This window comes from Gymnodraco acuticeps, unplaced genomic scaffold (assembly GCF_902827175.1).
Source record: "Gymnodraco acuticeps unplaced genomic scaffold, fGymAcu1.1, whole genome shotgun sequence".
NCBI lineage: Eukaryota > Metazoa > Chordata > Actinopteri > Perciformes > Bathydraconidae > Gymnodraco > Gymnodraco acuticeps.
Window position 1 is genome coordinate 5,926,189 of NW_022990238.1, and position 17,076 is coordinate 5,943,264.

The following is a 17,076-nucleotide window of genomic DNA, read 5'->3' on the forward strand; positions in this document are numbered from 1 at the left end:
AGACCTCATCTGGAGGTTCAAAAGATCAGTCAGCCAGAGAGATGCTGGTGAAATTGTTTGGGACAAAGTTCATAGAAAAACAGATTGCAGCGTGTTACTGTAATTGATACACTTGTTTTTGAAAATGAAGCACTCCTAACAGTCCCCAATGAAGGGTTGGATAGCATACAACAGGGACTCTGGGTGTGGTTTAGCACAATTGTTGGAGGAATCATTGTCTGGGACTGTTTTCACTTGTCTATTTCTGTCTCTGTTGGATCCCACAAAATGGCAGTCTTAGTGGCAATCAGCTCCCCCCTCAAAAATTGTCAGTCTACCTCCTCTTCCCACCCCCGATGTCTTTTGTTCGACCGACTTGTCACTCCTTTTGTCAGAGGATGTTAATATGAGCGTATCAGTCATCAGGTCCCATGCCTAATACGCTCTGGGGAAGTTACAAAAATGACTGACTGACACCGAACGAGTAGCGGCTCTTCCCGTTATTCTGTTGCTATGGTTACTTGTTTTTTTGCATTTGTAGAATCTATTTCATTTACCCAAAAAAGGCAAAGCCTACAGGCACTTGATGGGCTTGACTGTATAATTTGTCAGTATCAGATCCCTCTGGATGTGCAATATGACTTGTATGTCTATAAGGGGAGAAGGTGAATATTAATATCCCTCTGCTGTAGATCTGCTGTCTGTCAATAGAGTTTAATAACAGCACAAAGCAGGTTTCCTGTTCAGTACCCTGAAACAATCTCCAACTAAAGCTTCCCTCTCTCCCTGACCTATCGCTTCATGCATTCTTTACACCTTTTTTCCCCCCAAGCTGGGATTGACTGCTGATTTGTAAGCCGGAGCTGCTCTTATGCCCGCCTGTCTGGCCGGCTCCATTCATAATTTAGTTCATAATGAAGTACATCTCCAGTTAATTAACACAACAGCTGTATTGTGTTGTTGATCATACAGTTACATTCATACACGCTGAGAGTATTCAGGATTTACCCCTACAAATGTGCTTTATTAGCGTTAAGTAATAGACCTCTTATCTCATTTGGAGCCATCTGTTTCAGCTACAGATTGCGATCTTCTGTGAATACATTGTGCTTTTCTCACTACTCTCGGCACCAATTAGTATCTGGAGACAGTTCATGTCCTAGAATGGTGCTCGCTATCGGTTGGCTCAGGCAGAGCTCAGCCACCTCAGGTAAAATCCCTCTGAGATCTTTTAGCAATGACAGAAAACAGGTTGTTTGCCCGAAGGGATGTGTGCAGCTCTCATCCAAGGTCCCTCTTTGTGTTTGTTCTCATCACTTTTTCTCATTGGACTCTTAAAGACTCTCCCTTAGAAATGCAGTCTTCCGCTAACCACATTAAACTGTCAGTCAGCTTCGTGAATCAGCTGGAAACCTTGGCATCTTTATGTTTTAATTGCTTTTCACACTGAATTGTATTGAAGTGGTGATACACTAGTCATTTGTTGTTTTGTTTTTGACAAGTGTGGATTGGCAAGGATCCCAGGGAGAAGAAACAAACTGAGCCATGGCATCAACAATCCAAGTTGCACAACGTGTCCACCTGTTACCAACAGATATCTCCTAGTTTGGTGCAACTATAAGTCTGCTTACTTTTGTCTTAAACAGCACCCAGTCTTTTCTCCTCTTACTTTGTCATGCTCATTAAAACAAAATCAAACTCTCTGCCACAGTTTATTTAGCTGCAGTTTCCTCTCAAGATATCCAGTGTGATTGCAGGAAGCCTCATGCTGGCCTTTTCTAAAAAAACTCATCTGATCTAATAATATTGTTTGAATCAAGCTTTTGTCCGTGAAAATTATAGCCTTTGATTTTTGCATTTCTCTTTTTTTTTATATCCTCTCAGTGCTTCATCTCACCCCAGTGTAAATGAGTTACATTGATTGCATCTCTATTTCTGTGCTCCGCTTTGTCTCTCTATTGTGTGTCCCATCTCGCTGGTTCCCTGAAGCTTCCCAGATTCTCTCTGATAGATAGCCTTGTTTTTGCTTACAGCGGCATTAAGCACACAGTTTCTCTGTCATGAATCTATCTATCATTTCTTCCCACTCTCCCTCTCTTGTCCACTGAGATCATCAGCTGCTTGCAGAGTCTCTCCCTCCTCGAAGCCATTTCTGAATCTCAAACCTTCAAATCCCCAGTGGTGGATTGTACTGCCCACCACTGACAGTTTCCAGTGCCTCATCTCTTTCTATATTATGGTCCTTAAAGGTATTTTACAGTGATGTAATCTTCATTCTTTATGCTCCTGAGGTTGCTTGAAATGTCCCAGACTTCAAGGGCAGAGCAGACACCAAAACCTTCATCATGTGGTTAGCAATCTGCTGCCATTAACAAGTGAGTTCAAACAGACCTGTGCATTAAAGAGCAAACCTATTTGAAGGAAAGACTGTTAACAATTAGGCTGTGGAATGAAAATACACTCTAAATATCATGTGTGAATTCAGAATAAACGTTCCTTTGGATTTATTTTCTTAATGTTGCAAACAAAGATTTTTGGTAGTAATAGTAATTTATTTTCATGCCCATAATTAGGCACTAAGAGGAACTGAAAGGAAAACCCTTTTTAGTGAAATAAAGAAACCCACTTTAAACTAAGGAAAAATGTCTACTTTGCTGAGACTTGCAAGTATTTAAATGTCAACATGTGCAGCGTATTCAATTTCAAAATAAGTGGTAGTCTTTCACCCCAAGCAAACCGCTCTGTGTGACAGAAACCTCCAACATGATGCTTGTTTTGTGTGCGATTTCCTAACAAAGCGGATGTGTGAACAAAGCTATTGAGTCCATATTGCTCCTCAGCAGTTCAGGCAGACCACCGTAATTTAGACACAGTCAGTGGTCTCAGCAGCTGTGGCACTGAGTTAAACCACGACCCCGCTGTAATGTGCTTTCGGCTGCTGTCTTCGGCACAGATCAGTCTGAATGACTGAGACTGACAAACCCCTCTGTCCTCTGTGTGTCAGGGCAGAAAACACACAAACACAGTGGAGCAGAAAGAACACATAGCTTACACCTGTCGATCAGAGCGCATTGTCAGACTAATGCAAGGCACGTCAGGGGAGCGCACAGAGAGCCTAGTTCAAAACAAAACCTCACAACAAATCAGAGCAGAAAGAGATGAAGGAGAGCACCTGGAGACCACGTTTGGCACGGACAGACACAGATGAAAAACATGCGCTTGTTCAAATGCCTGCTGATGCCAACGTCTCATCTGAGGTATCACTTCCAGACCTCCTGCCCCGGGACAGGGTTGTTGCCAAAAATTACTGGCACATTATCAGCTTCACTGGATGATTATGAAAGTGTGTCAGTCCTGCTTAGAGAAGAGGGACAGATGGCCTTAATAATGGCGTGCATGTCACAGACTTCCTTACTGTACACTGTGGCCTAGTCGCAACCAATATGACCAAAAGCTTTGTTCAGAAATGCATTATTATTCTGTCCACTAAACCAAGCCAGCTTGTGTATGCTGCCTATATATTATGGTAACACAGTGTTGTCAGATATATAGGACGGCTGAGAAAGACATATAGCAGGAAATGGTTTGTTTTTGTACATTTTTCGTCTGGCTCAGCTCCTCTGTTGTTGTGTGAGCTTGATTGGAAAGAAAATACTGCAAACAACAGCAAAACATAAGCGTTTGCAATCCAAACACAAACGGCACAAGGGCGTGCTAAATGTGACACTAAATGTTTTATAGCATCTTAATTTGGAAAGCTAAATAACAAATCAGCCAGAAAATATACATTGTCATGACTTGTGAGCTGTTGTTGGATGGAAACGTATCTCGCAAGCAGTCCAAACCACAATGTAAACATACTTACAAAACGTTATTTACATTGACTTCATGGGACCACAATCTAGAAACATCGTGCTGTATTAAAGATGACTTGCAAGGAAAATGTTTCCTGGGGAAATACATTAAGTGAGAAATATGGTCCTTTTCTCATTGACTGCTGCCTGACTCCTGTATGAACATTTTATTTAAGTACAGTACTGACAATCTCAACTTTCTTAACACCTTTAACCGATGCGAAAAAAAGAAAAAATCAAGCCTGTTCTGAAAACTTAAATGAAGAAAGAAACAGGGTTGTTGTGTCAACGTGATTAGGATAATGTGAGGTCGTATTTAAACGTGCAACAATTGAACAAAAAACGTACATGTTGCAAAGGTTTCACATCTTTTAGAAATGTTTTAATCACTGTAATTCTTTAGTTTTTTCTGAAATATATGACATTGTAAAGGCTTAAAGTTCCTTGTATATTATTAAAATAATAATAATTTACATGTTCTTCTTGGTACATATGACATTACAGTGTATTTTTCTTTATGTTGCTGTCTGATGATGTATTGAGGCTTCTGCTTAGAAATGCATTATGCGTGTTGCATTCTGTCTAAGTCGTGGCATATTTTTTTTATTGCCAACAGAATGAATCAGAAACCCATGAAAATAAACACAGATGTGATAAGTTTGTGTGAGGAATATATATGTATATATATGCATGAAGAAGCTTGTGATTTATAGCCGATTGAAGGTGTGAAAGGCAGGCTGATGTAGACCTCTGTTAGAAAAAGAGCTTCTGTTGCAGATCCTAGATCAGTGTTTGAGCGTAACCTGTCCTGTCAGAGCAGTGAGCCCATTTCGTGTAGGTCATGTTCATGTTCACACATTAACACTCAACATTGAGGCTGTTGGAGGGCAGAGAGGGGGAAATGGCATGGCCCAAGGGTTCAGCATGGTATTTCATTTGATGCCCTACTTTTCACTTTAAGATCTAAATGTTTTTTGAATTTACTTCTTGGGCCAGCTCCACAGCAGATTATTTTACATCCTCCATTGTGCACGCCTCCATTATACAGGATTTCTAATGATGCTGACGCAAACTTGGAGGTGTATTTTACCCCCAACAAAGAGAAAGTAATTAACACCGACGAGGCCTAGTCCGTCTCCCTTATTTTTGTTGTGCTTGTATCAAGGGGCTTACAATGTGATTGCTTGTGTGGTTTGGGGGTTTTCTTGTGAGGCTTTATCTTTAAAAAGAACACAATTGAGTGTTTTTTCACTCCATGCAGCTTTTCTAACGAGGTTTTTTCATTTTGTTTTGGGTATTTTTCAATACATCAAAAGGTTTCTGGTGTAAATCAAAAAGTTTTACCTGACAATGCCAGGTAAAACTTTCAAAGTGTCCCTAAACATATCAGTTAAATCCATCCAAGACTGCTCCTCCTCATCCTCAGTTTGAGTGCCAGAAAATACCAGAGAAACATGTCGACAGTATCAGAGGTATAAGAGATGCTGCCTAGTTTAACAGAAGACAACTCCTGAGCCCATTCCCTTACATTAAACAGGAGGGACCCGGGAGAAGGTGTGAATATGAGGAGAGTGGAGAAGAACAGAAGTGTGCATGTGTCCAGAGAATAGAGAATGAGTGGGATTTTCTTTACAGATAATTGGCGAATGTGCATTTTGTCACATTACATTTGATGCAAGACCTGTCTGCGTTTGATCGTGTCCCTTTGTCACTCGCGGTCTCAGTTGCACAAGCCAGTGATGATGTTGTGCTCATGAAGGCCGGCCCTCCTCGCTCTCAGGGTGCTATAAATAGGGGAGAGAGGCCTCGGGCTCTTAGTGTAATGAGATTAAACCAAACCAGCCTCAGCCTCCAGTGTTTTATTGAGCTTTATTTCAGTTTCCATTCTGCGTTTCAATATGTATAAGAAGATATTGAGTGTGGCTGCTTCTGCGTGCTAGAGTCCATGGAGGAACACTTGGTTCTACATCAGCATGTCAGTGTGTGTTTGCCCACTTGTGCATGTGTGTATGTGAAGGCAGTGAGAGTGAGATAATGTGAAAGACTTGTGTGAGTATGTGTGTGTAATGTCCTCATTTTGCACCCCGCAGGGCATGGCACATCTCCTAAAGATGGGTTCATCATGATGGTAAAGCGTTTGCCACTATAATGTTGTGCCGTCACGAAGCTCCAGAAACCACTGGCTTAGAAATTCCTGAATTCCTCCACTTTGCTTCCTGACTTTTCCAGCAGTTTCCTTGTTATGCACACGAGGCCCGTCTGTTTCCGTCAGTGGAAAAGTGATTGTTGATGCAGCCGCAGTGCACGATACTTGTGCGCTGCTTTTGTGGAATCCTGAGCTGTGAAAGGCAGGCAGAGAGCCGCACTGGCACAGCTATCAAGGCTGAACGTCTGCGTGTGTGCATGTGCGAGTGTTTTTGTGAGACGGAAAGTGTCTGGGGACATGCAGAGTGGGAGACATCCATTCTGTTTGGACATACTGCTAATTCTCACAGCCCATATTCCCAGACTATGACGTTTTGGAAACTGCTAGAGTCTGACTGCCTTTCCTACCACACCGCTCAGGCCTCATTACCCAATTACAGCTTCTTCCTCCATCATTTTGCCATCGGGAGCACTTGGCTCCCCTGGTTCACTCAATTCTCTGCTGATAAATCTAATAAATCGTTTTTCGTCTCCTGCTTCTTTGCACATTAGTAGGAGAACACAATATTTACAACATCATCTGCACCTCTTAGAATAATCAAAATAATACCTTTATCAGTGCTCAGAAAGACAAATGGTGAAGGGAAGACAGTAGGAGCAGAAACACACTAATGCAACTTCAAGCTAAATCTATCCATCTTTTATATTTTCCTTGACTTTTTTTAATAAGGGTTGTTTAAACATCAACCTCTCTTTTGAAGGTCTGGCAGGTGTGACAAAGTGAAATCACATTATGCTGAAATATTCTAGCTGCTGATTGACGTGATGTGAGACAGACATGAATGACAATTAGCATTTTGAATTGTGGAACACTTTTAATAGATGTACATTATAGTACTCATGACATTTTTTGGGGATGGGAGGGCATCAAATGGTAAAGCAATAAAAAAAGACATATGATTCATCAGACAAGCATGTCGCCTTCACTGCCCGCTGCAAGGCAATGGCCCTGAGGCAGCTTCAGGACGAGTGAATCCACACAGTTGATTCTGCCTTTTCCTCACTAATGATATCTCACTGCTAAGATGATCACACTGATTTTCTTATTGTTCTCTTGCTAACATGATTCTCGTGCTTAGCGCCTATTATAACAGCACTGTAATTGGAGTATAGTTCTATTCATTGTCCTCGTTAAATGTATGGTATATTGGATCTCCAGGGATGTGAATTTCCTATCTTATTTCTAAAGGTATAATCCTTAATTATATAAAATCATAGAATGCATCATACAAAAAGCATAATTTAAAGTGGCTATAATTAATATTTCTTGTAATTACGATGGATGTGTGTGATGTGAAAGGGCTCTCTTAGTTAAGACTTACACCATCCCACGGAAACAAATCATTTTGGCTTATTGCATCTGCGATCTCACTCTTTCAGCCCTTACCAAAAGCTCATGACTGTAGGTGAGTGCTTTTCTTTGAAGTAAAATGGTTTCATAATGCTCCTTTTTCGTCGTATTCATCAACCGGAGTTTACTTCCAGTAAGACTGCATTAGTTTCTAAGACGTGTCCATCTGAGTTGCACTGCTATACATGGTGATGAATATGAAGAAAAATACAGCAAAGCAAAAAAGTGGGGAAGCAATTCAATGGTGCAATCCCTTTTGTTCAGCCACACCATGAATGCGTTACAGGACAATTCAGAGCACCAAGCTAAATGGACCATTTCTCTGTGTGTTCAAATCAACCTTGTACTCCCTCTCACTCAGCTGCACCCTGCCCAGGACTTGTTTTTGCACCACATTATATCAGTAATTATCTATCATTCCAGGATAATAGGCAGCCAACCATCTTTGTGCTGCAGAATATGTATGACACATGTTAATGATAAAATGGCTTATTAGTCTGCATTTCACTCCTAGATCTGATTAAAGACAATTTGAAAGACAGAATGAATAAGTAGATTTTGAGGCCATAGATAGATAGATAGATAGATAGATAGATAGATAGATAGATAGATAGAGATGGATAGATTAATATAAGATAGATATTCTTACATTAGCTCAAAGTGGCAGACTGAGTGTAAAGACAGATGGAGGAAAGATAGTGAAATGTGTGGAGGAACAGAGCCACAGTGACACAAAGGTATAGCTCTGGATGACTCACACTCCCTCTCTCTCTTTCTCTATCTGGATTAAAATAAAAGAGGCCCAGCAGCACCAGCCTGCAGAGAGGGAGTTACGCGCTCCATCTCAGAGATAGGGTGATGCGCTAAAAATACCACTCCTTGTGTGGGCTTGTTGGGGAGTAAGGGGGGGGGGGGTTATGGATATGGTGGTATAGTACAGTGCTATCACTACTTTGTACAGTTCAGCTTGATTGTATTTCCACATTCTCTCAGACGTTTTTCTCCTCGTCTCCACAACAAGTATTAATTGGTTTTTGTGAGAAGGCTCAGGAATGCTAGTCATTGCAATTAAACTCTAGTTCATTAAGTAGAATTCGACTGGATACCACTTTTATCTCATCGACCCCAATTCCGTCTTTTCTTCCCACACCCTCTCCGCCATGGTCTCCTCTCTGAGAAACTCCATTAAACATCAAAAGCAAATCAATGTCGCTCTATTACTCTTGCTGTCGCCGAATAGTCACTCTCCCCGTTGAGGAGTCGGTCTCTCAACTCCTAATTTATCTGGATGCGATTGGCAGAAAACTAAACAGAGTACCAATTGAACATGCCTCTCCATCTGTCATCTCTCGGGATGCTTTCTCTGTGTCAGATGATCCATCTGTTTAGCCCAGCCTCTGTCTCCACAACAGCAGAGGGGAGGAGAATTCAGAGGAGCTCCTGTATCGCAATCCTACAAGGTGCTTTTTGAGAGCAAGGATGCTCATTAAGCAAACAGTTCCTCTAGTTGCCCCCTTGATATTTGGGAATCTGAAGGCTGGTTATAAACTGAGCAGGGTGTTTGTTTAGAGTCCCGATTTTTAAATACTTACCTTTCACATTAAAAGGCCTCTGGGGTCATGGGGGATTTGCATATAAAAGAGCAGAGAGCTCCTGGTGTGCGAGGATGAAGAGTGAAGAGATTATGAAGAGGCAGAACGGTTTCTTCCTGCTGGTTCTGGGTGTGTGCACCATTTATGATGATTTCTGAGAGACTCAGGAAGATTGAAAGACAGAACAGAAAATAAAACAAGCTGTGCTGACCTGGTTGCCCCCTGCTTCTTAGATGATGTAAAAGTGCAGAACACTAAGAACACATTTGTTTTTATTCTTTTGGCTAAACTCCAAGACAGTGTCTGTTAAGATCTGTAGCTTTTTGCACAAAGTCCTCAAATGTTTGGACACAACAGCAGGACAATTATTCTCAATTTGCAGGCAAGGTAACCAATTCAATTGTGTGTCAACATTGTGAAATAATCCTTATTGGCCAGGTCAGTCCTCTGAACCGAGTCCAACTGAGCATGTGTTTGACTTCCTAAAGACCAGATTGAGGGCAGGAAGGCCGCAAAACAAGCAAGAAGTGAAGATGGCTGCGGTACAGGCCTGGCAGAGCATCACACTATGACTGCCAGGGTTTGAATTCAAATGAAAAAGTAATTTTCAGTTTATTTGATGTCGAGGTAAACATTGAAGCTAGTAGACGTAATTTGTAACCTCGTAGTCAAATCAAGCCCAACCTGCTGGACTACAGAACCAACAAAACAACAATTGAGCAATGCCCTATAATAAAAAAAGTCTCCACTTTACATTTGAAAAGCAGCTGTACACTGTGCAGCAGGCCATGTCACAAAGTTTCAGATGACAGAACCAGTCGGTCTCCTCCAGAGGAGAGACTCCTGTGAGTTTGTGGGAGTTTGTGGGAGTTCAGAGATCTGCTGATGGTGATGTACAGTGACGGGTGCTTGGTTTTGAAGAATGCAAGGTGTAAGACAATCCACAGCCGAGTCCAGATTCCTCAGGTGAAAGAGAAAACTGTGCTAAGAGCTTTGTGTGTCTAATGTGCACCACCCAATCCATTTGGAAATGATTTTGTACGGTGCATTAATAGATTAAGAGGGCTGGCGGTGGCTGTCCTTTCACAATGGGGAAGGCCTGTTGCTGTGCGGAATAAAGGCTGATTATCCTGTCTACTGTAGCACATCAAATAAATCCTTTTCCTGAGCCGTTTGCCAGGTGTGTGAATGATAGCGAATCGCTCTGAGTAACCCTGTTCTGCACTTTCACGGGCTGAGGCTGGCTCTCTGTGTTCGGCCGCTCGGTGTTGGGTCAGTGATCCTGGGGGTGAGATAATCTGCTGTAATCCACGGCTCTGTGATTTGACCACAGCGCAGCCGAGAGCTGGATGGGTGGGAGATGCTACGCCTGGATTAGGGGGACAAACAGAGGAGGTCAGAGTGACTGTATAAACATATTTTATTAATTATTAGATTTAAAAAATGACCAGGCCTTTATATTCTGTGTTGAATTAAAGTAAACAGTTTTCTTCGATTTGGTCATTCGATTTCAGGTTTCAAGATATTTGTTTTCCAGTCCTTACAGTATGGATTTAAAGTTGAAATACTCCCTGCACAGTGGAGTACGTTTTTATTATACTGTTCACAGCCACGGTCAGTCCAGTATTAGTACAACAATGCAGATCTCACCGCAGCTCTGAGAGTGTGGAGGTAGGGGCTGAAGTGGATTTGAATTTTCATGGGGGTTAGTATTATTTTCATTTTTATCTGAGAAAATATCGTGACTCATCTGAGATGCATGCACGAAAGGCTCATAACAAGCCCCCCTGATGCAACTGCATTCAAACGGGGTAAAGGAAGGATTCTGGAGAGCATTGATTCAAATGCAATGTATGCTGGAAAATATGTTAATAAGATTATAATGATTCCCCGCTAACATAATTGATGAGTTTAATGAGCGTTTGGCAGCCAGGTTGCAAGAAGTCACGAAGCCTGGGTTCATGATTATAAGCTTTTGAATTGTTGTGATGGTGATGATTAGAAATGTGATTTAAATATATTGAATTAGTGAGAAAAGATTAGTGGATATTACAATAGATCAGATTCCACAGTGTGACTATACTGACATACCTTTCCTGTTGTTCACTTCTGCTCCAGGGTCCTGTCTTGCGTTTATCCTCTCTCCATGTGCGTCATTGCATTGTTCTCCTCGTGTCTCTGAGAAGCTCTGGTGGCCAGATGCCCTCTCTTAGCCTGTATGGCGTTGCGCCAGCACTCTCCTCTAAGATTCTTGTGCATCATACTGTAAATGTCGCCATTAAAATGGAAGTAGGCTTGAGCGTGCTTCTGTCTCCATCCCTCTCTTGTGATTGCCTGAGAGGCACAAAGGGCAAGCTGAGGCAAGCGGAGATGGCAGGCCCGCTCAGGACATGTCATTTGAGATGTGTCAGTTATGGGCATGTTGCCCTAAAAGCATGCCCCAGCCTGAGAGCGCCTCATAATAAAAACTCTCAATGTGCTCAATATAACAGCAGATGATTCAACCGGAGCAATGGCATACAGCTGTGATTACATGGTCAGCCATGAAAGAAGCACCCATTCCCAATTTGCAAGTCCTTGCTCCTCTTCCCTTCAACTCCCCTCACTGCAACCCCCACACTGGTAGCAATCAGCCAGGTGCTAAATGCCTGGGTGAGGCACCGCTCATGGGTGGGTGGGGGGAGTACTGGAGAAGGGGGTTTGAACGTGGAAATAAGCATCTGTGCTTGCCTGGCAGAGGAGGAAGCGGGGGCAGGAAATAACTGTCATTCTGACTGTGTTTGTGTGTGTTTGTGTGTGTGTGGTACGGAGAGAAAGGAGGACGGATTTAGGTAAATCGTAAAATTAGTGAACTGAGGAGAATGAGGACAATGTGGTGGGGGGAAAGATTGACTGCGATTTTTTTATTTAAAGAAGCTTAAATAAGTAAGTGTCGGCTCTTCCCTTCAGAAAGGCCTGATTAACGGCACCATACAGTGGGATGAGGAAAAGGAGAGTCGACACCAACCAGGCTGTTTGGAAAATACTGATGCGGCAGCAGCTAGCCCCATCCAGGGGCTTCCTCGTGATGACTGTTAATGAATAATCGATTGCAAGAGCGGGTCAATGTAGGGGATGTATGTGAATCTCCTCTACACTCTCATAAAGACTTAAAGGTTTAATTAGACTAATCGCTGCATGTCTCGGAGCCCCAAAGCCCTTTGAAGCCTGCCGTATTAATGACACCAAATCAAGCTCCCCCTTTTGTTGCAGAAACGTGTGCAGAGAAGAGAGAAAATTAAGTGCTGCTGCAGAACAGTTCAATTTTCCCGGCTTATTCTGCACGCTGTGTAAAATGTATTGTCCTAATTTCATAACTGCACCACAGTAATACCTGATATTTTCCTACCTCAATCCAATTTAGCTTTATGCTACACAGCGACTGCAGATCATGCAACTAGAGAATGCAATTCCTGAAGAAATTGCTAGTGGGAATGCTTTATGCTGAAAAGCTGACGCTGAATTGCTATGCTAAAATGTAATGTGTAAGAAGAAAGTGAAGAATTTAGATTGGAATGATACATGAACACTGGGGGCTTGAAGAAAAGAAAGCACCATTTTTGAACTGCAAACTTTTGAACTAACTTGATGGCGAATGATCTGTCGCCATGCCAACGGCATTTGATGACATCCCATAATACGCTTAGATGCGTTCATGGCTGCATCGTTACCAAGCCTGTGAAGTTTTGGGCCGTTTGGAATATTTTCACTGAAGTTATGAGAAAACCGTGTTTCATGGCGAGCATTGTGTTGCCATGGCAACAGCATTTGAATAAATCTCAAAACTGTCCTGTAGATGTCTTCACGGCTGGACTGTTAGCACACATGTGAAGTTTGAGCACTTTTTGAACATTTTCATAGGAGTTCATGTAAAGCGACATCGCCTTTTATGGCGAGGGATGCGTTTCCATGGAAACGGCATATGATGACAGCCCATAATTGACGTAGAGCTGTTGAGGGCAGGACCATTAACCATTATCTGAAGTCTGCTGCTCTGAGCATGTCAGTTGGAGTTATGACATCATCGTGTTCCATGACACAGGTGTTTATATTTGAGCTAACGAGGCGTCCAGAGATGAAAGGTTTCCATTGTTCTGAATGAGAGATAAACCTCTTACATGTGAACGTTTTATTGAAGAACCGTAACAGATATCGATGAAATTTCAAAGCGTGAAGCATCTCAAGGACCTTGAGTATCTGAAGTGTGCTTTTTGTGTACTTTCGGGTTAATAATGTGGCCTTTTTGGCAGATTAACTAAAGGTGTGCGGCTGCTACCGTGAGGAAATATCAGCCTGAAATAACAATGGGCTCTAATGGAGACATGTTGAAAGTTTTTGTCACTTCATGCCCTCAGAGGCATTTTGTTTAATTAGTTTTTGCTTAATTATTTGGCATTTTTCAAGCTACGAGATGTTTTCGTATACGTTTGTCATGAAAAATTATGTCTCAGGAATGTAGGGTTTGGGAGTTATGGCAGTTTTAAAATAAAATATGAAGGTACATTTCAAACTGTCCTCCACTCTAACTCTGAGATCACGCACTCTGCCTTAACGAGCTGCGCAATGTTAAAGTTAAAATGTTAAAAATGTGATGAATTATGGGTTATATCTCTGGAATTATGAAAGTTATGAATGACAAAAGTAATAGCCATCGATTCCCGACCGAGCTGGACGTTTTGATGTTCGAACGGAGTTTCTGCGATGTGGAACGTGGGAGAAGAAGAGGGCCAAAATAACAGGCGGAATAATAAAGAATTTCGTTCGTAGAAGAACAGATAGTTGGAATGCTGTTAACAGTATTCCCACTAAATTAATGAGCTATACATTTTACAAGTCAGTGACCGTATCTCTCATCACATATCCATTAGCCTACCACATATGGAGGACGGAACATGACTTAAGTATAAATAAATAAATGTATGAAGAAATACAGGAATAAATAAATAAATACGTAAATAAATAAATAAATACAGGAATAAATAAATACAGGAATAAATAAATACAGAAATAAATACAGAAATAAATAAATGTTGAAATGAATACACAAATAAATAAATAAAAGAATAAATGCATAAATAAATGCATAAATAAATATGGAAATAAATACATCAATGTATAAATAAAAGTCGAAAATAAAACAGAACACACGTTATTATATATCTTTCATTTATTTCTACATTTACGCGAGATACATTTATTTATTTATGTATTTATGTGTCCGTATGCTAATGAGGTGGGCGGTCCTAACCTCAGTCTGAAGCAGGATTCGCCAATTGTTGGAGCCAGGCAGAAGCAATAGATTCGTGGCAAGTCACATCATGACGAGCTGAGCCAAGTCCTCTATACATCGTTCCACACGAAACTGGACATAGTCTTTTGGTTCTCCGTTCTCTAAATGGTCCGCTAATGATCGTAAATGATCTCCAATGGCTCTTAAATCAATATCCATAAATAAACCTTACAACTGTGGATAAACCATGGATGTATAAAGATAAGGGCTAAACAGTAAAGCTCCTGCATTCGAATCAGCGCGGTTATCCAGGCGTTAGTATTAGAGCCCTCTGCCAGAAATGATCACACACTCCTGTAACCAATCCTGCTTCAGACTGAGGTTAGGACCGCCCACCTCATTAGCATACGGACACATAAATACATAAATAAATAAATAAATAAATGTATGTCGCGTAAATGTAGAAATAAATGAAAGATATATAATAACGTGTGTTCTGTTTTATTTTCGACTTTTATTTATTTATTTATACATTGATGTATTTATTTCCATATTTATTTATGCATTTATTTATGTATTTATTCTTTTATTTATTTATTTGTGTATTCATTTCAACATTTATTTATTTCTGTATTTATTTCGTCATATATTTATTCCTGTATTTATTTATTCCTGTATTTATTTATTTATTTATTTACGTATTTATTTATTTATTCCTGTATTTCTTCATACATTTATTTATTTATACTTAAGTCATGTTCCGTCCTCCATAACCACAGGTCTGTCTCTGTAGGTGAGCTTACCTCATTCACACCAAAACGCAACTCCGGTTCAAGCTCCGTGCTAGAGCTTTTCAGGTTCAGAACCGGTTCTTCGGTTTAGCGGAGGCTCTTTTCACACCGCCCAGAGTCCGACTGGTGCTGCGTCATTGCGTCATTGTTTGCGTCATGACGTAACCATTTGCGTGCCTGCTTCATAAAGCCAAACCGCGCGGAAACCCCTCACAGCTCACACCCCATGCTCACACATGGCTCACACCGACAAGCGACAACAACAACAATGGCCGATTGTGCTCCAGCTTCCTCTGTACCTCTTCGGAAGACCAGATTCCCAGTAGGTAGCTGGTCTCTTCAGTAGACCACTGCTGCTTGTTAAGTTTCTCCATCGTTGTGTACAAACTGCATAAAACGCGGGCTTTTTGTTGTTGTTCAGGAGTTGATCCGCCCCCTGCCCCGGCCTCCGCCTCCGCCTCGACGTAAGCGTGACGTATGCGGTGCTTTTGCTCTAGCCCTACAATTTTTTGGTGCTTGAAACGAACCGGATTCCGGAGCTAAGAGACTGCTCCGCTGCGGTGTGAACAGGAAAACCCGGTGCTTTTCAAGCTCCAGCTCGGAATCGGCCCTGAAACACCGTTGGTGTGAATGAGGTAACTAACAGAGTGAGGCGGTTCAGGGGAGACAGCAGCTTTAATGTGCTCCACTCCGTCTTTGGAGGAGGTTTGTTATCTCCTATAAGAAGGAGTCACTCAGCTGATACAAATCCCCTCCCCCCTGAAACCTCTGATCATCATGTCATTGTCCGCACTCCAGGGACTCTGCTTTCACATAATGAAACCAAGAGAGCTGCCCACATCTCGGCTTATTATCACCCTGTGTACAGTCTGTGTGAGCACATGCAAAAGACAGGAGCTTTAACAATGATGCTCAACTGCGTGTGTGTGCCTGAGTGCAACATGGGGGTGCATTTCTCGCCAGTGTGTTTCTCCACGGGTGTGTGTGTCCACATGTGTGCATGAGTCACTTTGATAGGCTTCACACCAGCTATTATTGAGCAGGCAGCAGGGACTGGTGGATTTAATATAAGATAGAATAATTGTCTCCTCATCAGCTCTCCAGAGATTACAATAGTAACTGTCATGTGAATCAGAATTCTTGACATTTTTCCAAAGTCTGTCTTTGAAAGGCACTGTTCAAACAGGCTGTATGTGAGGACTTTAAAAAAAGCGAATTTCCAAGACAACCCATCCATCCCCTGTGTGTCATAAACAAACGATAGTCACTCTACCAGGAAAAGAGTGGAGAGAAAGCGAGAGTCAGGAGAAACAATAAGCTAGTGAATGTGGAAGGCAGGAGGAGAGAAGGAAGCAGCTTGACAAGGCATCTTACCTTCACTTTGTTCTTTGCTGTGCGCGGGCTTTTAGATGCTTGCGGAAAGGTGGAACACCAAATTCAGGCAGCAGGTTGTGCTTGCTTTTTCTTGTTAGCTGCTATTGCAGAACAGCTGAGGGGAAAACAGACACTTTTCAGGGGGCATCTCATTTGTGCTCTCATTTGGTATGTGCGGCGTGTTTATTCAAATGTTGACACCAACGTTTGAATATCTTACCTCTTTGTGCTTCACCACAGTCACAGATAAACACTGTAGTGGAAACTTCTGTGTAGCTATGCAGTGGGAGTCACCGACTCAGGAAGGAGACACGGGAAGAGCAGTAGCTTTGATGTCAAACACATGATGGTTTATTTGGAGTTAACGGCCGGAGGATTCACATCACAAGTCCAAGAGTCAGAGGTTCTGACTTCACGGTAGAGTTGCCACGTCAATTCTGGAGAGCCTCTCTCTTGCCAGCCCATCTAACTGGTTTCGCAGAGAGTAAACAACATATTTGAGGAGATAGCCTAAACAGTGTGGGAGCACAGAGCTACTTGCCTCGGACACTTATGACCTCGAAGATTTTACCTTGGAGTCCACAAATACAGAGAAGGAAGTGTCCCAGTGTACCCACAACACAGACCATCTGTATCCCAGTATTGACCGGTCACAGAATGG

General features: G+C 41.9%; 1 protein-coding gene across 3 annotated transcripts in view; it reads left to right on the forward strand.

Moving 5' to 3' along the window:
* Positions 1-17,076, forward strand: part of pde4a (phosphodiesterase 4A, cAMP-specific) — a 43,837-nt gene that overhangs the window by 3,768 nt on the left and 22,993 nt on the right. Inside the window, exon 1 of one of the 3 annotated variants that reach the window (XM_034220362.1) lies at positions 15,251-15,363. The exons of 1 other annotated variant lie outside the window; for it this stretch is intronic. In XM_034220362.1, coding sequence (XP_034076253.1) covers positions 15,278-15,363 — 86 coding nt within the window. In that variant the 5' untranslated portion in view covers positions 15,251-15,277. Of the gene's footprint in view, positions 1-15,250; positions 15,364-15,646; positions 15,677-17,076 lie in introns of those variants that run through there. One more of the 3 variants, XM_034220363.1, reaches the window with a different exon arrangement.